This window comes from Suricata suricatta, chromosome 6, assembly GCF_006229205.1.
Source record: "Suricata suricatta isolate VVHF042 chromosome 6, meerkat_22Aug2017_6uvM2_HiC, whole genome shotgun sequence".
Classification (NCBI taxonomy): Eukaryota; Metazoa; Chordata; class Mammalia; order Carnivora; family Herpestidae; genus Suricata; species Suricata suricatta.
The window spans coordinates 134,880,350-134,905,366 of record NC_043705.1 but is presented as its reverse complement, the minus strand read 5'-3'; the positions used below and the strand labels follow the sequence as shown (position 1 = coordinate 134,905,366).

Genomic DNA, 25,017 nt, shown 5'->3' with positions numbered 1-25,017 from the left:
AAATAAAAACTTTTAAAATCAGATGAAGAGGTCATTCACACTCATGCACGCATACTCCTAAAAGATACATTACAGGAAATTATGTTAGCAGTCCTCATTTCCCTTAGGAAACAGAAAACTAAAATACAAAAGGGTAGAATTTTACAGAATCAAGTCAGTCTTCTGTATCGGGGTTTCTCAGTCTTGGCACTACTGACATTGGAACTGAATCAGTCTGCGTTGTGGGGGGCAGTCCCGTGCACCCAGGAAGTTCTGCGGTAACCCTCACCTCCACCCACTAAACGCCAGTCATGCCCTCCCTACATGAGTGGTAACAACCCCAAAATGTCTCCGCACATGGCTGAGTGTCCCCAGGGAGGCAAAATGAAACAGCTGAGAACCACTGTTCTATATAAAATTCAAATCTCATCCATAAATGATCTACCAAACCCTTAGCAACATTCAGACTACACACTTTATAAAAAATATATCTGCCGATATAATGATGTTCTTCATGCTAGCGACTTTGTTCTTTATGCTAGCGACTTCTCTTTAAACTATAAAATCTGTATACATTAGGAATGGAAAACATTAGCAGCCAACACATCGCCACCGAAACTGAATTAGAGCTTTGTCAAGTTCACTTAAATGTAAACCATTAATTAATTATCAAGCAAAAATCTCAGGTCAGTAGAAAAAGGGTCAATTTCCAAAACGGTTTCTTAAAATCTTATCACTTGCTGTGAACGTCAAACTGCTCTAAAAAGGAAAGTCTTTATAAAAAAGATTTATCCCTAAACTTAAATGAAATGGCGCTTTCACCCATCCCTGCAGAGGAAGAGGTGAAAGGTCCAGATGCGGAAGTATGACCCGACAGCCGAGGGCCACGCACAGCAGCAAGGCAGACAGAAGCCGTCAGCGATGCGGATGACAAGCAAGATTCACAAACTGCGTGCCGATTCCAAAGCAAACATGCCTTCTCACCACATCTCTTCATGGGAATCTGGCCTTGATCACAAACACACAAAAACCAAGAAAAATGATTTAGGAAATTCAATGTCACCTTGTTCTTCAGTAGAAATTCTCCCCAGAAATCTACAAATTTCACAGAAACTAGTCTTTGAGGGGCACCTGGATGGCTCAGTTGATTAAATGTCCAACTTTGGCTCAGCTCATGATCTCACGGCTCGAGAATCTTGCCCCGAGTCGGGCTCTGTGCTGACAGCTTAGAGTCTGGAACCTGCTTAGGATTCTGTGTCCCTCTTTCGCTCTGCCCCTCCCCACTCATGCTCTGTGCCCTCCCTCTCTCTCAAGAACAAACATTAAAAAAAATTTTGTAATAAAAGAAACTAGTCATTGAATTTTCTCCCCAACAGAACTCCTGCACTGCCTCTCACTCGGGATGAATGCTCAGTGGCCCATTACAAAAACAATCAGGCTTCTGTTTTTATTGTTTGATTACAGGAAAATGTCAATTCCTTGGTCCAGTCACTGGCAAAAACAGGTAATTCTTCTTGGGCTTGTATCACCTGACTTTGGTCTGCTCTCTACGGAGATGCAAACATACATTCCTAATGATTTCACCACAGATGCTATCTTCACCTCCTTCCACACAAACAACCGACATCACCTCCAAATGAATTTGAGTTCCCTAGAGCTAGAGATCTTTGGATCCAAATTCCAGTTCTACCATTTCCCAGCTCTGTGAACTTGGGCAAATTACTTAATTTCTTTGAGACGCTATCCTTATACGTAAGACAGAGGAGAATAGTATCAACCGCATAAGATTATTGGCAGGTTAAATGAATTAGTGCCTGCCAAGTGATCAGTACAGTTTCACTAGCTAAACTCGATAAAAGAAAATGCACTATGCACAGGCTTCATTTCTTTGAACATGGCACCTACGTTTGAGAGAATCCCTGAAGAATGAAAATCTTAAGGAAACACAAGGTCAATGATTAGTAAGGTGGTATTCTGAGGACCCCTTCCCAGCAAGGCAAGTAACGTGTGAAAAGGTGGGGAAACAGCTTATAACTTCTTTTCTTCTTAAAAAACTGTAAGCGGGTCAGAAACACTGCCTACAGGGACGACCTCTGAACAGCAAAAAAATTCACCTGCTACCTGTGGACAAAACCCTTCGGCAGCGTGGCCTCGGGTAAGAGACTGGATTTCCCGCACCAACAGCCATGGCTGCCTCGGTCTGGACCCACGAGGCTACAACTAACACACACGTGTGTGCATATATGTATACATGTGGAACCTGTGTGCGTGTACATGTGTTACAGACATGTGCGGGCGTGGGGTCTTACGTGCACATGAGTGCACACACAGATTTCATATCTATAAACTAAGCAAGAAAAAAATCTCTTACACTTGTAAGCACAGCTCATGGGCTTGTTGGTGAAACAATGGTTACACACTATGCACATTCTTGGTGGAAAAAACAAGAGCAAGAGGATATTTTTCATCAAAACCCGGAGCTATAAAGAAAATCTGTGTGCGGAGAAATTCTTGGCTCTCCTGCTGGGTGGTGAGAATCCAAGGCATCTTCCTAGGACTCGGGAAGAACTCTCAGCTCCTATTTTAATTACAAGAGGAAAGAGGTACTGAGATTTGGGGTGGAGGCAAAAGGGGCTGGCGTGGGAACTGGTAGGAAGTGAAGGCAATTAATTCGGGCACAGTCCTGGGCTGGGAAAGCAGGTGGCCCCTCACGGGGGTTGGGGACAAAGTTAGTTAGAGTTCCTTTCCATAGATGTCTCTCTTTTCCCCTGTGCCCAAGAAACTATCTCTGTTTGCAAAGCACGGCACCAGAAGCAATAAGGAGCAGGAAGACAGAGCCCCTGCCCAGTAAGCCCCTCCCCTCACTTCCATACTGGGCTCATCTTCACTGAGCGTTCCTCCCAGAGAGGCAGGACCCAGGATTTGATGAGAGCAAGAATCCGAAGGATGCTTCTCCATCTTTCTGTGCACTGTTGCCTGTGGCGTGCCCGGCCAGGACCTGAGCACACGGCTCCTCATGGAGTGGCAAGCCCACGGTGGAAACTGCCTGCTGCTCATCACACCCTTCGCCTGGATGAGTCCCTCGCTGCCCCCACGCTTATGCCCGACTCAACTCCGGACTCGCTGAGGACACTTTCAATGGCCCCAGACATCTTAGCTTCCATCAAAGAAATCTCCTTTCCATCCAGTCCTGATGAGATACTGAGGGACGGCAGGAAGATCTTGTTGCATTTTTTAGCATCCCAAGAAGGCTTAGCTCACATCATTACAAGATCAAAATACGGGTGGGAATAAGCAGATGCAAACCTGTATTAAAATTTTTTATGTTTAGTTTTGAGAGAGAATGAGACAGAGCATGAGCAGGGGAGGGGCAGAGAGAGAGGGAGACACAGAATCCGAAGCAGGCTCCAGGCTCTGAGCTAGCTGTCAGCACAGAGCCCGATGTGGGGCTTGAACTCATGAACCATGAGATCAGAACCCAAGCTGAAGTAGGACGCTTAACCCACTGAGCCCCCCAGGCGCCCTGATGCAAGCCAGTATTAAGTGACAACGGTATGCACTGTAAAAGGTATCCTGTTACTTTCACCTAGCACCTAACAGGTATTTCAAAGTCCATGATTCATGGGGTAATAAGAATAAGCTTTAAAGCCCCCCTATTGCAGGTTACCTAAGTCCCTACAGTTAGAACCAGATAACCACCTGGTGACTTGGCTCAGGGTTAAAACAAAAGAAATGAGAATTGAAAGAAAAATCCATAAACAATTCCCTCAAAACAAGTGGCCAATGGCTCTCCAGGCAACGTAAAGCCAGGTCCTTCGACCTTAATGAACATCAGGACCCACACAGGGATTTTCTGAGGGCAGCAGCCCTGCTTGTGATTCACTGCAGCTCAGAGGAGAGCCTGACAGCTGACCCAGCAACCTAGCGTCCGGTGATAACTTCCTATGTGTAACAATGCATGTCATTAAGATTCTAATTAGAGGTCACAAAATCCCCATCACGAATACATCAGGTCAGGGTGTCTCTGCAGGGCTTGCTCTATGTAAGGTGCACTGACACCTCTCATAAAACTTTCGCTGCCCAACAATCAAGTAAAAACGTGCAAACTCTTTAATCAAATGTGTCCACTTCCAGGAAATTTTATCCTCAAGAAATAGACAAGGGTACAATGATCTAGGTATAAAGACATTCATGTACTCTCTTCTAGAAAAGCAAACAACTAGAAACAACCTAAAATGGTCATATAAATGATGATATATGCCCAGGAGGAATGGGCAGGATCATTCTTAGACCCGGACAAATAGGACTCCTGCCTTGGACTGTAAACTCTGGAGTGTGCCCAGCATATCACAATGACAATAACAATAATAATAATGATAATAAAATAATAATAACAACAATAAATGTAATAAACAAGTTCCTCAAAGAATGGATCATGGTCATTGGTGGAAAATATTATTTTGGATGTACAGTTATGACCGTTACTTGAAGTGAATAACTGTTTACTATTAATACTAGCAAAAGTTTTGAAAAACTCCAAACAGAATTTGGCTATTTCACTTTAAAACACTGCTCTTAAAACTTTAGAGAAAAATTGCAAATGTGAAAAATGATACATGAAGCACTCAAAAAAACTGAAATTTCAAGAAAATATATAAAACAGATTATGGAAATAAAAACATTTACAAGACCAGGAAGGAAAAGATTCCTTCACATAATCCCCAAACACATTTTTATGCAGATTATTTTGTGGCCAAGATGCGTTAAGGTATAGTTTCATCTGAAAACAGATTTTGGGGAGGTGCTTGGGTGGCTCAGTCCGTTAAGTGTCCGACTTCAGCTCAAGTCATGATCTTGCAGTCCATGAGTTCAAGCCCCGCCTTGGGCTCCGTGCTGACAGGTCGGAGTCTGGAGCCTGCTTCGGATTCTGTGTCTCCTACTCTCTCTGCCCCTCCCCTGTCGCATTCCCCCTTTCTCAAAAATAAACATTGAAAACAGATTTTTAATGAATTAACTTGTTTTCTTTATAATATACACAGCATGGAAAAGTCTAACAGTGAAAATTCACAGTATTCATGATAGGATTTACATAATGAAAATATTTATGAAAATATTATTTATATTACTTTCGGTAATATCAATGATCTCATGTAACCCTATTCTCTTTTTAACCTAAATATCACTGTATGAGTGAAATAGATAAAAGGGATTCAGAGTATATTGATCTTGGTGAGTAGTGAGCAATGTGTAGTTGGTGATTTACTATGCTGCACACCTGCAACTAATAACACTATGTTATTTATGCTTCAATTAAAAAAGAAAAATAAATATTGCTGTATAAATTTTGTTGACAATGTCAAAACTACTGTCCTACTTTACAATGCAGGCCTTTTCCTTAATTAAAAAACAATCCAAGAACCACGATGACTTAAGAAAGTCCTTTTACGTTGGTGTTACTGACAATCAAACATAAACTGTAAAAATCTTGACGATAACCCTATAATTTGTGATTCTGATGAAATATGGGCAAGGAAACTAGATTTACGGAAAATATATTATGGACTATACAGTCTATTACTCATGCAAATATCACTGGCCTGGCAACAGGATGGCCACGCATGTGCAACTGTCATTATTTTCTTTTACCTTTGATATTCTGCTGACTTTCAACAATAAAAAACACAGCTCTTTACACAAACTTTATGACTGTGTCCTTGTGAAGCTATATATGTCAAAGTAGGCAAAGACATTTTATTTACCAGTTTGTAAGCCTGATTTATAACTGTTAAATGTTTAGATATGTGATAGAGGTCTGCATTTGTAGTCCTGCCCTGGCCCTGAAAATGACATGTGCAATTTTTGTGACAATTAAAAATTTTCTCAACTCTTAAATGAGAAACATTTCAGATGCACTTTTATAGAAACATAGATACAGAGGCATGGAAAACACGCATTCCAAAACATTAAATGTAGGACCCGGGGGCAGGCAGCTGGGGGGCTCAGTTAAGCATCGGACCTCGGCTCAGGTCAGGATCTTACGGTTTGCGAGTTCAAGCCCTGCATCGGGCTGTTTGCTATTCGTGCAGAGCCCGCTCCAGATCTTCTGTCCCCCGCTCTTTCTGCTCCTCCCAGCTCCTTTTCAGTAATTAAACAAACATTAAAATTAAACGATTAAACAAACATTTAAAAAAAGAAAGGACCCAGGGAGTTTCTGTCTCTTATAGCATTTTCTAAAGTTAGTACATTTTCTTTGCTGGAATAAGGAAAGAAGAAATTAAGAATGATGTGGCAAATAGAACCTTACTTTGACATGGTAATGTCAATTACTGATAACACAGTAAATCTATGTTCACAAAAGTTTTTTAACACATGAATGTTCCTAATTCTAAATATATTCTCTTAGAAATACAAATCAAAACCACACTGAGATACCAGCTCACGTCGGTCAGAGTGGCTAAAATGAACAAATCAGAAGACTATAGATGCTGGCGAGGATGTGGAGAGATGGGCACCCTCCTACACTGTTGGTGGGAATGTAAACTGGTGCAGCCGCTCTGGAAAACAGTGTGGAGGTTCCTCAAAAAACTATCCATAGAACTCCCCTATGACCCAGCAATAACTGCTAGGGATTTCCCCAAGGGATACAGGAGGGCTGAGGCATAAGGGCACATGTACCCCAATGTTCCTAGCAGCACTGTCAACAGTAGCCAAATCATGGAAAGAGCCTAAATGTCCATCACCTGACGAATGGATCAAGAAGATGTGGTTTATCTATACAATGGAGTACTACAGGGCAATGAGAAAGAATGAAATCTGGCCATTCGTGGCAACGTGGATGGACCTCGAGGGTGTCATGCTGAGTGAAATAAGTCAGAGAAGGACAGATACCATATGTTTGCACTCATATGCGGAACAGGAGAAACCTAACAGAGGGCCATGGGGGATGGGGAAGGGGAAAAAATAGCTAAGGAGAGGGAGGCAAACCATAAGAGACTCCAGAATACTGAGAACAAACTGAGGGTGATGGGGTGGGGGAGAGGGGAAGGGGGTGATGGGCATGGAAAGGGGCACTTGTTGGGATGAGCACTGGGTGTTATATGGAAACCAACTTAACAATAAACTATAAAAAAAAGCAGACATTTAAAAAAGTAAAAATAAATAAACATATTCCCTTAAATGTCATTTAAATATCTATGAAGCTAATAAAACCAAGAATTTACTAATGTAGCCACACACATGAGCATGTGGTCTATGGAAGAACTTCTTTTAAAGTGAATTTTAACACACAAAAAGTAGTCTTCACGAACACACGCTTTTGTAGAAAAGTCCACTTCTCTCCATTATATATAACATTGTCAGTGGGTACTTCTCAAATGTTATTAATAGTCAAAAAAAAAGACATTTAAAAGAATTAGACTTGTTTTAGGACCCAATGTTAGGTAAGAAGCCATGTTCAAGAGCTTACGGTCTACTCCAACATCCTCCAAATCTTTTACCTTCACCTCTAAATGACCAACAAGCAGTAAAAAAAAGGCAAGCCTACCCCAAAATGCAAAAATTCAACCTTGCACCCATCTTTTCTTTGTAATAACACACTTAAAAAAACATTCACATACAAAATGCTTTTACACAGAGACGATTTTAAGGCTGCAGAACCGATACGGCAGCTTGGGCACAGGAATTAAATTTACAACCCGCATGTGCCACTCCCTCGCTCTGGCTGTATTTCAACAGGCAAGAACTCGAACACCTTTCCCGGTAACTGGCAGAGTCAGGTGATAGGAGGTCATGTGACATGAGGCGCCAAATTTAAACTGGGGACTCAAGTTGCGTACTTTAGACCTGGCCGACACATTTCCCGAAAAGCTCTCGGCGAGGCTGCAAACCGTCTTAACCAAGGAACGCTCTGAGAAACTTCCGGCTGTGCCGTCAGGGATCACCCCACGAGCAGAAGCTGAAGCGAAACACAACCGATACAGAGCAACGCTGGGAAAGTTGCCAGAATCCTGAACTGAAAGAGAAGACTCCATCAAGAAAACCTCAAAGGCAAACACTGACACTTGCTAGCTAGAACTGGGGAAACAAATGAGTCCGGCCCTTTCTTGTAACAGACACATCTCACAAAGCTAGGTTTCTAAGAGTCTCCTCACGTAAGTCCTCCTACCATCCTCATGAGGTCGGGGCCAGCCGCTTTAGGAACCACATTTTGCAGGGAAACAGAAGGTATGTCTTCTTTAAGTGAAAAAGCAAACCAGATAAAAATTAACGGCAGGATTTAATGCTTTCCTACTGGGCTGAGGTTTTTTGGAGTGTGGATTACCTGTGAGCCCAAACCCCCACGCATTTTAACTCAAAAATCATTAACGAACCACCTACTGCACTTCAAAGGGTGTAGGAACAATGGTACAAGCAGAAGGCAAAGGACAGCAACAGGACAGAAAAGAGTGACAGTGACAAATACAGAGGTTCTAGAGACACAGGTCTATGGTCGATTCCTGACGATCACTTTCTGACTGTGTGACACTCGGCCACTTACTTAACCTCTCTGTGTCTCACTTTCTTCATCTACGGGGACTTACTCCTTGAGCTGTCAGATAGCTTACATGAGGCACTGAATGCCCAGCTCTCAGGAACATGCCTGGCACACAGAGCTCTCAATACAGATGAACCGTAGTTATTACTGTCCCCCAAGCATTGTAAAATGCTTCACAGTCAAGGAAAACAATGTTAGAAGCATCACTGCTCTCACCATAAAAGGTTCTGTACTTGGGAAAATAAAGGCTATGCAAAGAAAGAGAACTCTATCCTTAAAGACCTCTCAGTGCAAACGAGGTGGTAAAACTTATAAATGAGATATTTAACCAGTTCAGGCTTGGTTTACTCATTTGAGAGGGAGAAAAAGAAAAAGATAAGTAAAGCCTCTAGCAAACCAGGTAAATTCCTAATGAGACCAGGACAGAAAAAGGCAGAGCAAGTTCAGAGGAAAGAAAGGGGGGGGGGTCACTGTGAACTAGACCAATCAGGGATGATGTCCAAAAGGCGCTAGCCAGACAGAACATAGGTCAGCAGAGAGCACAGCACGCACAAAGGTGTGGAGAAGGACCTTAAGAGATCCTCCAAGGTGGAATTCACCTGGGGAAATTAATACGGAGTTAGTTGCAAGCTCAGAACGCCTGGAAAATCAGACCAAGGAATGTGAGCTTGATTTTATAAGCAATACGGCCATGCTTTAGACAGAATTCTGGAAAGGCAAAATCTGCCAGAAGTGTACAGGTTGAAAGGGAGGAAATGAATAAATGCACCCTAGCACACGACAGGATACTGGGGAACAGCACTAAGGTCAAGGTCTCCCTGCCCTGCTGAATTCTGGAGTTTCATTCACCATCAAGAGCCACTCACTCTTACTTTCTAAGTTACTGTAACTAAGCTCTTCTTACTCACCTGCCATGTGCCAAGTCTCAAATTCTAATCATCATGCAAGGTTGACACTATTATCCCCGCAGAAATAAAGCCCAAGGTCAGAAAATCCAAGACCGACCTCACGGGGTGGGGGGTGGGGTGCAGCTGGGCTCCCAAAAGCTACATATTTTCTACTTTTAAAAATGAAGCACTTTGGGGGCATTCAGGTGTGGGGAAGTACTGCCAAGCTTAACGTGGATGTCAGTATTTGCTCATTCTTGAATGTTCCCTGCAGATGATATGAAAATGTTATGTAGCAGTTACTCTGAGTGCCAAAGTTTGAAATGCATCAAGGAGGTGTCCTTACAGATACAAATTGAGAGGAATAAGAGTACACCTCTGGTGATGAGCACGGAGTAGTAACACACAGGATTGTTGAATCCTTCTATTAATACACCTGAAACTAATATAACACAGTATGTTAATTACACTTCATTAAAAACCGAATTTTAAAACTAAAAACATAAGGGCGCCTGGGTGGCTCAGTCGGTTGAGCATCTGACTTCAGCTCAGGTCATGATCTTGCAGTTTGGGAGTTCGAGCCCCAAGGAGGGCTCTGTGCTGACAGCTTGGAGCCTGGAGCCTGCTCTGAATTCTGCGTCTCCATCTCTCTCTTCCTCCCCCACTCTGTCTCTTTCAAAAATAAACATTAAAATTTTTTTAATTAAAAAACAAAGTCACCTATTTCCTATCAATTTCAACAGAAGAGCACATTCAAGGTGAGGGTCCTTAGAGGTGACCCCACTTAACGCCAGCAGACTAAAAAAGCAAACACGCTTCTCCCCTGCCACCACTCTGGTTAAATAGCGGAAGCCCCGCCCATGCCGGTTCATGCCCGATTTGAGAGGTGAGAACAGCAAGCCACATGATATGAGGAGAACAGCCCCTCCCTGCCAGACCAGGGAGATCAGGGCTCCCTGCTGGTGACAAGCGTCCAGCTTGCAGCTGCTCTCAGGACTCTGCTGTCCCTAACATGGAAGGGGCCAAGGAATGAGTATGTGACAACAGAAACCTTGACTGGATGTGCAGAAAAGACAAGGCACTAGAACTCCATTGTGGGGAAAAAAAAAAAGACAACCCCAGCAAATGGCCTCTTTTGTATAGTTGTCAAAGGGGTCGGGTTCAGGATCTGCTGGAGCCAGGAGCCCCCAAAAATACCACTTAGTTTTTTTAACCACGGCAATCAATATCACTGAAACCCAAAACACAACAAAAATACTATGAAAGGGGGGAGAGAAATAGGCTCAAAAATGACTTCCAGCTTAAAAAGCTATTTGGACCCAGGTTAACAAGCAAAACCAAGCCACCTTCCCAAATTAAGTGGAAACGAGGAAGGTGATTCCACCTGAGGGTAAGAAACAGGTGCCGCTGGGAGGTTTTCACCAGCAATTTAGCTCAAGACATTAATAACCTGCCTTCTATGCTTTATTCAGGATCCTTATGGGCATTTTACATATTTATTCTGAAGATCAGAGCAGTCCTATACCTCCCGTCAATAATCCTCAGATCTCTGGTTAGGGCCACACCTCTTCCTAAACTAGAAAACAGAACAGTGGAGTCCTTCTATGTGTTCAGCAGGGGCTCACCGGCCCTCCACTACTCTCCTGCCTTGCCTACCTGGCCCCCGGGGACATGGAAACCCCACCCACTTCAAAATCCCAACAACATGTTTGCAAAATAATCTTGCCTCTTGGTTGAGCCTTTTCTGTTTGCTTTAAAAAAAAAAAAAAAGGCTTCTGGTTACAGACAGACCTCAACTGTTAAACTTTTTAACAACTCCAAACGCTGAAAAAGCAAGTTTTCCCAGAAGTGCACACACGATTTAATGGACAGAAGCCATGAAAATGTAAGGTCATGACGGAACTGTGGCACGGTCGGGGAGTGTGGGGGACTCGGCTTCTCCAATCCCAAGGGACGTTCTGAAGACAAACCTCACGGGCATCTCACTGGCCGCCGGAGCGTTTTAAAGCAGGCAAGTGCGGGCAGGAAGGTGTGCTTGCAACACGCACAGGAATGAATTCCAAGAGGCAACAAACGCTCCATGGGCTGGCCCCGAGGTTCTCTACTGGGAGTGAGGAGTGATTTTACTCACGGGGGCTCAGGAAGCAACGTCTGCGAACGTTTTGGTTGTCACAACTTGGGGGCGCTACCAGCACCTGGTGGGGGCGCTATGAGCTACCTCTACCAGTGATACTGCTCAGCATCCTACAATGCACAGGACAGCCTCCCAACAACAAAGAATTAACTGAGCCACAATGTCAATGGCAGCTGGTTTGAGAAACCCGGGTCTAGCTCTAACTAGTGGCTGCTAGTCACAAGGAGCTCCCATTTTGTTATTGTCCGGCTCTGCTCACAGAGAGCTAATACATGTGACATCTTGTTCCCCTTTTCATTTTTTTTTTTTTCTGTTTAGTTTTGAGAGATAGAGGGAGACACAGAATCCAAAACAGGCTCCAGGCTCTGAGCTAGCTGTCAGCACAGAGCCCAATGTGGGGCTCGAACCCACAAACCCTGAGATCATGACCTGAGCCGAAGCTGGACGCTTAACTGACTGAGCCACCCGGGTGCCCACTTTTTTTTTTTCAATTGCTAGTGCAGGTTAGCCTCAAACTGTTGTCCAACAAGCAACAAGCCATGATGCCTAAGTCACAATGGAAAAAGTTAGCAGGGACACCAGTTACCAGGACACTACTCAGCAGTGAGTCCCTACATTTGGCTGTCCTTGGAAAAAGATCACATCTACATTAACTGTTTCTACTCTAACAGGACGTCCCATGATTTTCTTCACTGGAGAATTTCACAAAATTTAATAAAAGGATGGTCTGTTGTAAGACACTAACAGAGATAAGATTTATATTAGGAGTTTGTGTCTAATTAATACAGCACCGTGTTGCTTCTCTGACTGGCCCTTGATGGCCCCCAAGGTCATTACAATTAGGGGTGGAACTTTGAAGGCTGATTAGAAATTAATATTGTGCTACAAATACATCACAAGATTAAAAGCATAACTATTTTAGTTTTATTAAGTTTTTTTAATGTATTTATTTATGAGAGAGAGACAGAACATTAGCGGGGGAGGGGCAGAGAGAGTCAGACAGACAGAATCCGAAGCAGGCTCCAGGCTCTGAGCTGTCAGCACGAAGCCAGACTCATGGCTTGAACCCACCAACTGGGAGATCATGACCTGAGCCGAAGTGGGATGCTTAACCTACTGAGCCACCCAGGCGCCCCAAACACATAACTTTAAATAACTGAAAATTTCCCCCAAATCCTTGAGTCCCCAACAACAGAGGAAAAAGGCTCTGGGTTCTGTAATAAGCTCTTCAAACTTGGGCAAGTGACTTAACATCTTTAGGCTAAGATTCATCATGGAGAAAATGGAAGGGGATGGAGTAGATGATCACCAAAGGCCAACTTCAATATTACATATTAATCACTGAAATAAAATCCAACAACCAGGTCTCCTTATATTGAACCAATGTAAGTGTATGTACCTTACAAGGTATGATGTAAGAAACCAGAGGATTTCAGAGAAAGTGAGGGCAGGTCACAGTTGTCCCACTTATCCTGCAGTTCCCCCCACTTGCACTAGGGGGCAAAGTTTTTCCCAGGGGGGGAGGCCACAAGCCCCCTCCCCTCCTAGGTCCAAAACCAGGCTTGTGGGGACTTATGTGTCCTGCAGGCGGAGCCTAAGTTTTCTTACAGATGAAAGCAATTAAACAGCCCACTGGCCCATCTTTGGTTAACCTGCAACTCCTGTAAAAAGTTCTGGTGTTTTCTTAGTGTCAGGAAAACAAAGAGCTATGGGTTTAAAAAAAAAAATGCTATAGTCTCGACCACAGATTTCTTTAAAAGTAAAATATGTGTGTGTGTGTGTGTGTGTGTGTGTGTAAAATGTGTATATATATACACATGTGTGTGTGAATTACCGGGTAAGTCCTCCCCAGTCTGCTTCTCACAGCAAATGTGGGTATCACATATGAGATGCCACTTTGAGAAAGGTGGGTATTACTGTTACACAAGAATGTATTTATTACTTTGGCCATTAATACGGTTGTCTAAGAGTAAAGTAAGCATCCAGCAGGCTGAGCGACGCGAAATATTATCTCCAATTAAATCTGATAAAGCAAGTTAGCGACAGAGGCAAACCCTCACCAATCTAATTTGCTGGAAGGTTCCAAATCTGTCCTGGATTCAGGAAACGTCCCCTGGCTTCCAATGAAAGTCACATCAGACTCCCTTAAGTCAACTAAGTTTACTTTGAGCCACTTCAAACCTCAAATTTAAACAGAATTTATTAAATAAACAGAACCAAGAAAGGAGAGCGAGCCAAGAAACCACAATAACTCTCCATCCCAGGGAGGTTTTCAAGTCAAGGGTTTCAAGTAACCGTGTGTCCCGCCCTCAATGACCCTCAAAAGGGGCACCAGCCTAAACGTTAAAAATAATCACTGTTTGCCTCCAAACGATTTTCTTTCAATTCGAATTCAAAATCTGCCAGGGACCGTCAGCATACGCACACGATCTTTTGATCTCTGCCTCTGGAATGATCTCAAACCCTGAAGGAGCACAGCTAGGTGAGAGCTAGGACCTAGACTCCAAAGGTCCCGCAGGCAGAGAACACAGTGAATGATTAAACCCTCGCCTCCCTTTCTCGCACTTCATTAAGCCGTCTCCTCTGGAAGGGTTTGCGCCCCTCTCACAGGAAGCCGGCACGTTTTGCAAAGGAAATACCAGACCAGAACTTTCTTGGAGAAAGGCACGTCCCCGTAGAACATGTGATTGGGCTTCCCGCACCCCGGCGGTCGGGGCCCGGCGCCCGGCGCCTCACCCCGCGCGGGGTGCCGCAGGGACACCGGGGAGCCAGCCACCCACGCGGAAGGAGGCTCACCTTCGCTACGTCCCGGAGCGCGGGACGAAACAAAACCTGCCTCGGCTTACTCATCCGGAGACTCCCCGGGGGTGATTTCGGGCGACTCCCGGAAAGTTTCACCCTCCCGGGCTTAGGACCGGGTCCCAAGCGTGCGCGCGGCGCGGTGGGTAGATCCGTCCCGGGGCGCGGGGCCAGGTCCCGGCAGGGTCGCCGGCGCGAGCGCACTCACCTCGGGGAAGAAGTTGTCCATTGTTCCAGGGCGCTCCCCAACTTGCCCGAGTCCCGCGTCCGGCTCGCGGAAGTCAGCCCAGCAGACGGTCCGGGGAAACCATGCGTGTCACGGCGCGATTCCCAGGAACCCGAGCCCGCGGGGCTCCCCGGCTGCCATCGCCTTACCCCCTTCTCGTCTTTCGCACCTTTTGTTTGCCCAAACCCAAGTCTCTAACTCATCCGTCCCAACTGCAGCCTTTGTCTCCCTGCCTCCAAGTTCCTTACTTCTGCGCGCAGCGCTCGCGAGCGGAGAACAGCTGGTGACACATTCTTCCCCCGGGCTGGGGGAGGGCGGCGGGGGTCTTGGGAGCGCGCCCCCCTCCTTCTGCGCCCCAGCGGGAGGCGCTCGCCGCGACAGGGGGACAGCGGCCACAAAGCGAGCCCGGAGTGTCTATCCCAGCGCGAGCGCCGCCGCGGTGAGGGTTCGTGCGCCTAGACTCAGCCGGCTCACCGCAGCGCGGAGATTTGCAGACCGGAGCACTCGCCCCGCCCACTGGCACCGCCCCGCCCCTCCAGGCGCTTAACCCCGCCCACTCGCCCGCCCCTCCAGGAGCTCAGCCCTCGCCAACCCCGCCCCGCGCGTCGGCAGGATCTGGCCCCGCCTACCCCGCCTGGGGCAGAAGCCCGCTCGGCTGCGGGAGGGGAGGGCGGGGCTGGGGCCTCACCCGCTAGTGTCCCCGCCTCCCCATCCAGGCGTGGGCGGGGGAGTTGACTCTACCCTCTGGTGATAGAGACCAAATAGTCACCGGGGAGGAGGGGTTGGGGGATTCTTTTGTGCCTTTGATCTTCAGCGGACCCTGGAACTCGCTCAACACGGATCTCATTAATGCAGCTCGGCAGATGAGCGACCCCGAGGGAAGGAAGCGCGGTCGGCCGAGCTGCCCCGGCTGTTGGGCCAGATCAAAGCGGAGAACGAAGGCTACTCAGAATTTCTAGAAGCTGCCTTCCCGTGTAGAGTTTCTCTCCTGCAGGCGGGTTAAAAGACGTCTTCCTAGCAGCTGGGGAATGTAGTTTTGTAACCTAGAAGAGGACATGGCCAGTTGCACCAGGAAAAATGTAACCGTTGTCCTAGACCTAAAGGAAACAGGCAAAGGAATATGAGATGAATGAGTGATCAGACCGCCTGATACGGAGTTGTTTCCTCTGAGGCAGGTTCTTAAACTTTGAGCGTGCACAGGAACCGCCTGGGAATCCTATTAAAATACAGGTTGGAATTCAGTGGGGCATTTCTAACAAGCTTCCAGGTGTCCTCAAAGCAGACCCGGCCCTGTGCTGGTCTGCAAACTGGAGACTGTCTGTAACATTGAGAGCAAAGTTTTAGGAACTTTTGTAGCAATTTTTAAATGCCACGACAGCCAAACAAATGATCGGTGGACTCTCTGAACCGAGTATAAGCCAGTTTTGGTATTGTCAGCTTCGTGGTGAGTCATACCTGGTACAGCAGAGTTCTCCTATTGGTGCCTGGCAAACTGGAAACAAAACGGCTGGTTCTTCACCACAGTGGTTTGAGAAGTCTCTTCAGAGGACTGCCAACTGCTACTCATCCTTTAAAACTCAAGTCAGAAAGTCACATCTTCCAGGGGAAGTCTTTCCAGAAATGCCAGGCTACTCATCCTGCTCCTAGCTCCATCTAACCGCCGGTGTGCCTTATTCCTGAAACTGATGAGGAAACTATATGTCTTAAGGGTTTTGTTGTTTTGTTTTGTTTTTTGTTGTTTTGGGGGGGGTTGGTGTTTTTTTTTTTTGTTTTTTGGTTTTGTTTGGTTTGGGGGGTTTTAGGGGTTTTTTTTTTTTTTGGTGTCCTCTCTCTCTTCAGTTGGGAGAATTGAAGCTCCTTAACAGAGAGAACTGTGATTTAAATTTGTATCTCCCACCTGGCTCAGAGAATGAATGGATAAAGCATCCTCCTGTAACCCTTATGTGAAAATCCAAGTGTGTGTGTAACCTGAATCTCAGAGCGAGCGGTGCTTCAACATAAATATCCTGACACCCATCCCACTTTGCTTTGGGAAAAGTCAAGTACAAATTAATTGGTGATAGCGTGCTATCCTAGCGCCCTGATTCACACGTTTACACACTTACACCATTGAAGCTTGTGTCCCAGGTTGCAAGGAAAATTATGATATAGCCAGAATAAATACCAGTGATCCCAGGCATCAGCCAGAGTGCTCAGTGAAATGAGTCCTGGGGCCACCTGTGCCCAGATACTGGCGCAAAACAATTAACAGTCACTTCGCTGTTAATCTGTAGAGAACATCTCTCAAGAGAAATTACCAGGCAGCTTGTCCGAGCAAGTGCATGGGTGTGGTTTTGTTCCCAGCATCAGCCCCACCACTGATGTTCTGCTCGGCCTTGGCCATGTCGTTTCAAAGTCACTTTCCAACACTGACTCCTCAATTGTAACAAATGTACCACACTAATACAGCATGTTAATAACAGAGGAGACTGGGTGGGGGCAGGGAGGGGACGCTTCCCTTTCAATAGTTCTACAATCCTAAAACTGCTAAAAAACATAAACTCTATTAAATTTTTAAAGAAGACATAGTTAATAATTATCCCCAATGTGACTCATACAAAGAATTGTGAGCTGGATCCAATACATAAGGATTGAATATTTGTTTTACTGAATTATTATATTTGTTTAAAAAGTCTTCATGACCTTATCAAAATCTCCTGAAACAGTTGTTAAAAAGAAAGAGACAATATGACTGTGAATCTCAGAAGTGGGCTGGGCACCTAAATACCAGCATTTTAATAAGCACCCAAGTAGGCAATTCTGAGTTTGAGAGCCACTGCTTCCAGTTATCAGAATTCATCAGATTTTCTGTATGAACGTACATTCTCCAAAAAGTGTAAAGATGAACTGCAGCCATAGGACTACTGAACAAACAGAAAAGTGCATGTTGTTTTAAGCATTCTGAATCGTTGTTGAAAAGGGCGATGTTAAATTTACAAGGGCTTAGACACAATTGGACAGAGAAGGGGAAGCAATTTAAATCACTAGATCTCTAAGGATATCTATTCCTGTTACCATTTTTTAAGTCATGTGCTTCGTTTCGAGAAGCTGCCTTACCCATTGGTCAAAGCTGATTGGGCTTAAACAGTTAAATCCTGTGTGACAGAGGTTCAAGAATGTGTGTGTGTGTGTGTGTGTGTGTGTGTGTGTGTTTAATGTTTATTTATTTTTGAGAGAGAGAACAGGAGCAAGGGAGGGGCAGAGAAAGAGGGAGACACAGAATCTGAAGCAGGCTCCAGGCTCTGAGCTGTCAGCACAGAGCCCCACCTGGGGCTCGAACTCAGGTGCCCCATGAATGTTAATGCCAGAATGGGCACATTTCTCAGAGACAGAATTCCTTCTCAATTATCTTTATTTCTCAAAGACTCCATGCTAATTGTCATTACCAAAATAAAACAACAAAGAAGCTCAGGTTTTGGTCTCTTATTTAGCTACAAAAATTAACCCACACTGCACAAAAATTTATTTTAACACAACAGGGGCCATTACCTGCCCCCCTTCCCCCTTAAGGGAGAATGACATAGGATATACAGTGACTGAAGTAATACGTTCTTCCTGTTTTTGTTTTCCACCGCGTGTGTGTTTGATTTTACTTGAAGTGTGTTGTCTTATTTTCTTGCTGATTCCAGATCGAGTTCTTTGTTGGTGTTCTGTGGCTCCTGGCGGTTCCTAATCTGGTTGTGTCTTCGTGGGTAGAACCTTTTCCATTACTTTTGTTTCTATTAAGTACTCACCTGTAATTGCTCCCGTCAGAGTAATGGTTTAATTACTAGGTATGGAAAGGGAAAGTGCGGGAAGGTTCTTTCACACAAATCAGAAGTTAATAACTGACACAACCTTAAAAGCCAGTTTTTCGGGCTTCACTAAACAGCGGTTCTTCTTTTTGTTCACTTCTAATCTTGGACATTTTAAAAATTAAATGTGTTTGCTTTTCTGAACAAAAATGGAGTTTCTACATGTTCTCGGGACTTTTAGACAAATGTTTGTGCGTGCATGTGTGTTTATTTCTCATAACTTGCAATTCAAAAATCCGGAAGGGAATTTGTTTTCATACGAAACTGAAAATGATTGGGAAAGATTTCCAGAGAAAGAATAAAATTGGGGGTGAAATTATGTGCGATGTTTTACACTGTAATAGGATTAAGCAAGTACAAAAGAATCGACAGAAATCAAGCAGGGATAAGACAAAAAAACTAATTAGCTGCTCTTCAGTGTTTTCTAAACAGAAGAAACTTGGGCTAAGATGTAGTTTATCTCATCAGAAACAGGGTACTCGGTGGCTAGTAGATTCTAACTAAATCCCCATCACTCCAAACTATAGAAGAAATGCTTTCTAAAGTGACCTCCCACACAAGCACGGAGGCTGGTTTTCATAAATGAATCTATTTCCTTTTAAAGTGCTAGGTCCTGGTTCTATTGAATGTGATAAATAAATGAAATCGAAATCCTTGAACCCCTTCAGGATGATACACTCTGCCTGCTTAGAGACTGTGTGACAGCACCCTTTCTCCTTGATTTCTTTGTATCTTCCTGCTCCCTCTTTTTTATTGCTCTGGTGCGGCTCTGAGGCTGACTTCCCACAGCTGATCATGTCTTCCCCTCTGGTAATTATCACCACATGCTTGCCGCTTCCAAACCTTGTGCTTTCGCTTACTCTCTTGATTTTTCAGTTTTTCCATCTTGTTATTCAAGCCAATAAATGTGTTTCTGTCTATTCTAGTTGCAAATGGCTGTTTCTGGGGCTCCTGGGGGGCTCAGTCGGTTAAGCGTATGACTTGGGCTCACGTCATGATCTCACAGTTCATGAGTTCGAGCCCGTCATCAGGCTGTCTGCTATCAGTACAGACCCTTCAATGGATCCTCTGTCCCCTTCTCTCTCTGCCCCTCCCCACCTCAAAAATAAATTTTAAGTAAATGGCTATTTCCTAACCCACTTGCTCCCTGAACTACTGGGCCATCTCTGCAAACCCCTACCTGGTCACATTCTACACTTCATCTCTGAGCCATCAGCTCTTCAACCCCTTACAGTCAGATATTTACCCACAATTCCACTCTCTGGAAGATCACCGTGACCTTGAAATAGTCAAAGTCAACAGCCTGTTCTCATGTGTCATCCCCCTTGACGCTGCCCCTCCTCTGGAACTCTCCAACGTCTGGGCTTCTGGGCCACCTTTCAGACTGTAGGGTGAGCCGCACAGGACCTGAAGCTCAGAAGGGGCCCTGCCCTGCAGTTGGGTTAATACTCTGTTGTGTTGTCTTAAACTCCTTCATGACTTTTGGACATGAGGCCCTGGTTTTCTGTTTTGCACTGGGCCCTGAAAATTCTGTAGCCAGTCCTACCTAGTTTTGATGGCACTGCATTTGTCCGGTTTCCCATCTCTTTGACCTCTATTGCTGCCACTTTTACAGGCTCCTCTCCTTAGCCCTCTGAAATTCGGTCAGTCCTAAGCACACTTCCTTACCCGGCCGCCACACACCGTACGTCGGTTCCAGTCTCCTCATAAATGATCCCATATCAGTAACTCAAGCTCTGAGAATTGTTTCCGGAAATCTAAAGACCCATTCCTCCAGCCCCTCCAATGATACAGCAGGCTTTGTAGTACCCTTTGTGATACCTCTTGCTTCAATTCCCCAAAGTGAGTTTTGTGGTCTACCGCTTGCCACTACCTTAGGAAGAGCGCCACTTTTAGGCCCAGGAAGGTGCCACCGTAGACACGCGGAGGTTGGGGCTGCTTTCCTCAAAGTGGTCTAGGTGCTCCTTTGGGGCCTGCCACCGCCTGGGGCCAGCAGTGCCGCCCACGGAAGCCGCCCCGGACCCAGATCAGTCCCATGTGGGTTCAATCTTCATTTCCCCTCGTTGGGCCTCTCTCCGACCCTCTCCCATACACATGGGGTCATCCGCAAGTCCAGTGCTGGCATTTACTGGGGTCCTTCAGAAGCCCGTGGCTGGACTCCAGTCCCGGGAGGCTAGCCACCTGGATTCTCCCGCCGACCACTGCAGTGTGGTTTTCTCAGTATTGAGAGGGGTCGGGCCACCCCAATGAGGCTAACAAGCCATTCTTGTGTGACAGTCACTCACCTTGGACACAGGATGACAACAGTAGTCCTGGCTACCAACAGGAGAGCTGGCACCTGGACCGTAAGAAGACTTTCTTTTTTTTGTAACGTCTTAATTTATTATTAAGAGACAGAGAGAGACAGAGCATAAGTGGAAGAGGGGCAGGGAGCGAGAAGGAGACACAGAATCCAAAAAAGGCTCCAGGCTCTGCCTTGTCGGCACAGAGCCCCATGTGGGGCTCGAACACACAAACCACGAGATCATGACCTGAGCCGAAGTTTTATCCACCGTAAGGGCAGCCTCGAAAAACAGCACAGAAAGCAGCTCAAGGCTGGCAGGCAAGAGAGACACTTGGAGGTGCAATTCACGAGCTGCAGCCCAAGGTCAATTCTATGCAAACTCTTTTTGGCAATTTGGCAAGGCTTTGTTTTCCCCCATCTGAAAAGGCATGACATTGCTGCTATTTTGCTTCTTAAATGAGTTGAGACTATGTTTGGAATGTTTTTTTCCCCCACAAGTTTCCAGAAGGCAAGTGCTGCTTAGAGTATTAGAGGGGAAAAATCAGATAAGTGCAAAAAGCTGTTTGTGTAAGAATGTCCAGGACGGAGTTGTTTACGATAGTTGGGAACCTGGACGCCACCTTAGCGCCTCTCGGCAGGAGACTGGCTGAGCAAATGGTGGCAAATGTGCGTCGCTGCGCGCTCTAGGTTAGGGATCTGCTTCTGTGTAACAAGCTACCTAAAACTCAGGGGCTGCAGACAACAGTGACTTATTATTTCTCACAGTGCCGTGGCTCCACTTGGCTTCGTTGCCAGTGAAGTCAACCGGACTCTGGGACAGCTGCAGGCCGCCAGGCGCTCGGCTGTGGCTGGTGGTCAGACACGCCTTCCACATACGGCAGGACCCTGGTGGGGGGCGTGGGGGGGGGGAGCAGCCGGGACAGCTGGGCCACTCTCTCCACGTGGTCTTTCTTCACACCACGACAGGCAGAGGAGCAGAATTTGCAAGCCCTTTTGAGAACTTGCCTGGAAGTTACACGACATTGGTTTGGCCACATTTGATTGGTCAAAACCTGACCCAAAGCCAGCCTGGATTCCAGACTCTCTTGATGGAAGAAGGAGCAAAGAATTTGAGACCTTTTCTGTTTGTTTGTTTTGGGTTTTGGGAGAGATTGTGTGTTAAAGTTAGAGAACACCAGATTTACCATTTTTAAAGTGCACAATAGCGTTTAATGTTCACAATGTGTTCAGTGGCATTTAATATATTCACAGTGCTAGACTCCCTAGTCTAGAATATTTTCATCATCCTCAAAGGAAACCTCATACCTACTAACCAGTCACTCAGATTCCTGTCTACCCCCAGCTTCCAGCAACTAATTTGCTTTCTGTCTCTATAGATTTGCCTGTCCTGAGTATTTCATATGAAGGAAAATATTTCATATAAAGCTTTTGTGACTGGCGTCTGTCACTCAACATAGTGTTTTCAACGTTCCGCCTTGCTGCCAAGTGTATTAGTACTTAATTCATCTTTCTGATTGAATAATATTCCATTGTGTGCATAGAACACATTTGGCCAATCCATTTGTCAGTCGATGGGTATTTTCAATGTTTCTCCCTTCTTGGAGAACAGTGCTGCTGTGAATTTTCGTGCACCTGTTTTCAATTCCTTTGGAGAATCCAATTCAACTAGGAGTGGAAATGCTGATTCTATGTTTAACTTTTTGAAGAAACGCCAGACTGGACTGCCCTGTGGCCATTTCAACCCACCATACTCCCCATATTTATTGATGTGGAAATATGAATAAGCAGAGAAATGACATGTTCTATCTGCATGTTACAAAAATTTAAAACAGACCATAGCTTAAGGCAGGCAAGTTTATTTTTCTCTCGTAAACAAAGCTGGGAGGGCTGGATGTTGCACAGGCTGTAGGACCACTGACCCCTTCCGGCTCTCTCTGCAGGACGGCTCTGAGGCTCACGGCTGTGCAGTTAGCCTCAGCAGCGGGAAGCAGTGAGACCTGGTGACTGACAGAGGGGACCCAGAGCACGCCCAGGCTCCCCGGGACTGTCGCACAGGGCACCTATGTGTGTCTAGTTCACCAGAACTTCGTCATCAGCTGCAAGGAATACTGAGAAATAGAGTATTTATTCTGGGTTTCAGTTTACGCAGCTAAAAACTAAAAACTTGGAAGAAGGCAAGGGCTGGATGCTAGGGAACAGCCACCGGACTCTTCCCATCTGATAAAATGAATTGTGTAGAGACTTTGAAAGAAACAGAGGTGCCCGGGGGGGCTTAGCCGATTCAGCGTCCGACTGTGATTTGGGCTCCGGTTATGACCTCACAGTTCAGGAGACCAAGCCCGGCGTCAGGGTCTGTGCCAACAGTGCCGAGCCTGCTTGGGATTTTGCTCTCTCCCTCTCTCTCTTTGCCTTTCTCTCTCTCTCTCTCTCTCTCTCTCAAAATAAATAATAATTTAAAAATATGTTTAAAAAAGAGAAAACAAATATGATTAACAGAGGTTATTCTTAGGTACCAAGGGCAAAAACAGTTAAAATTTATTCTTTGACCCTATTCTATATTTTCTGATTTTTTGGATCATAAAGCTACTCCCATTTTGAAAAATAAAACACACATTGTTTTTCTGTGAGAGCAGCACTTCATTTCTTCTTCTTCTTCTTCTTCTTCTTCTTCTTTTTTTTGATTATTCAAAAAATGTTTTAGTGTATCTGCGATGTCAGGTGCCAAGAGATATAAACATGAGCAAGGAAGGATCTCTGAAGAAATCAATACACCGCTGCAGAGAGACACTAAAGGATAATTTTGAAATGACTATGGAAATTTCTGAAGTAAGAAGCAGACACAAAAATTTTAGGGCAACGTTAAGATAAAAAATAAAGCCCGGGGAGTGTTGTGGGCTGAATCGTGCCCTGCCCCCACATTCATAAGTTGGAGTCCAGCTCCTAATACTCTAGAAAGGACTGTATCTGAGATAGAGCCTTTTAAAAGGTGATTAAGTTAAATGAGGTCATTAAGGTGGGCCCTAATCCAGTTGGACTAGTGTATTTTTTTTTTGTTTATTTATTTTTGAGAGAAACAGTGAAAGCATGAGGGTGGGGAGGCAGAGAGAGAGAGAGAGGGAGACACAGAATCTGAAGCAGGCTCCAGGCTTTGAGCTGTCAGCACAGAGCCTAACATGGGGCTCAAACTCACAAACTGTGAGATCATGACTTGAGCTGAAGTTAGATCCTTAACCAATGGAGCCATCCAGGTGCTCCAGCTGGTGTCCTTTTAAGAAGAGGAAGCTTGGGGGCACCTGGGTGGCTCTGTTGTGTAAGCATCTGACATCAGCTCAAGTCAGAACCTCAAGGTCTGTGGGTTCGAGCCCTACATCAGCATCTCTGCTGTCAGCACAGAGCCCGCTTCAGATCCTCTGTTTCATTCTCTCTATCCTTTCCCTGCTCTCTCTCTCAAAAATAAATATTAAACAATTTTTCTTTTTTTTTAAATGTTTTTTATTTATTTTTGAGAGACAGAGACAGTGCGAGCAGGGGAGGATCAGAGAGAGAGGGTGACACAGAATTGGAAGCAGGCTCCAGGCTCTGAGCTAGCGGTCAGCACAGAGCCCAATGCGGGGCTCGAACCCACAAACCATGAGATCATGACCTGAGCTGAAGCCGGAAGCCAGACGCTTAACCGACTGAGCCACCCAGGCGCCCCTAAAAAAATTTTTTTTAAAGGAGAGGAAATTTGGACACACAAGAGACACAAAGGATGCATTCACAGAGAAAGACCATGAGAGGACACAGCAAGCCAAAGACAGAGGTCTCAGGGAAAACCAAACCTGCCAACACATTGATCTTGAACTTCTTGCCTCTAGAATTGTAAGAAAATCAATTTCTATTGTTTAAGACACCTAGTCCATGGTGTTTTGTGATGTCAGTGTTGACCAACTAATATAGGGAGTCGGGGAAAAATTCCCAGAGAGCTGCACTTGATTCAAGCCTCAGCGGATGAGTGGGAGTCTACCGGGAGGAGAAGAAAACAGACATGTATGGAAGGCGTCGGGGTATGAACAGCATTTTCAGAATGGGTGCCTATAATGGTTAGGGCAGAGCGTGTGCACGCGTGGGTTTAGAGAGACCTGGAGGGTGCCGTGACCTTCTATTAGGTCAGTTTACAATCACTGGTATGCTAGGAAATGTTTGACAACTGATTCGGTAGGGGGTGCGGAAAGCCCTGAATTATATCACCACATTTGCCAATTTCTGTGATGTGAATGCTCCTGCCCCGGTTGATTTCAGGCTCTCACCAGGATTCACTGAATTCTCACCACGAGTCTACAGTGTTTCATGAGTTTCAGGT

The 25,017-nt window shown here is 45.3% G+C and overlaps 1 protein-coding gene across 1 annotated transcript in view; it reads right to left on the bottom strand.

The window, feature by feature from the left end:
* The window catches only part of MYO10 (myosin X), a 227,099-nt gene extending 212,090 nt beyond the window's left edge, over positions 1-15,009 (bottom strand). Inside the window, exon 1 of the mRNA XM_029941062.1 lies at positions 14,541-15,009. Within this exon, the coding sequence (XP_029796922.1) occupies positions 14,541-14,561 (21 nt within the window). The 5' untranslated portion in view covers positions 14,562-15,009. The remainder of the gene's footprint in view (positions 1-14,540) is intronic.
* Positions 15,010-25,017: the final 10,008 nt, after the last annotated feature.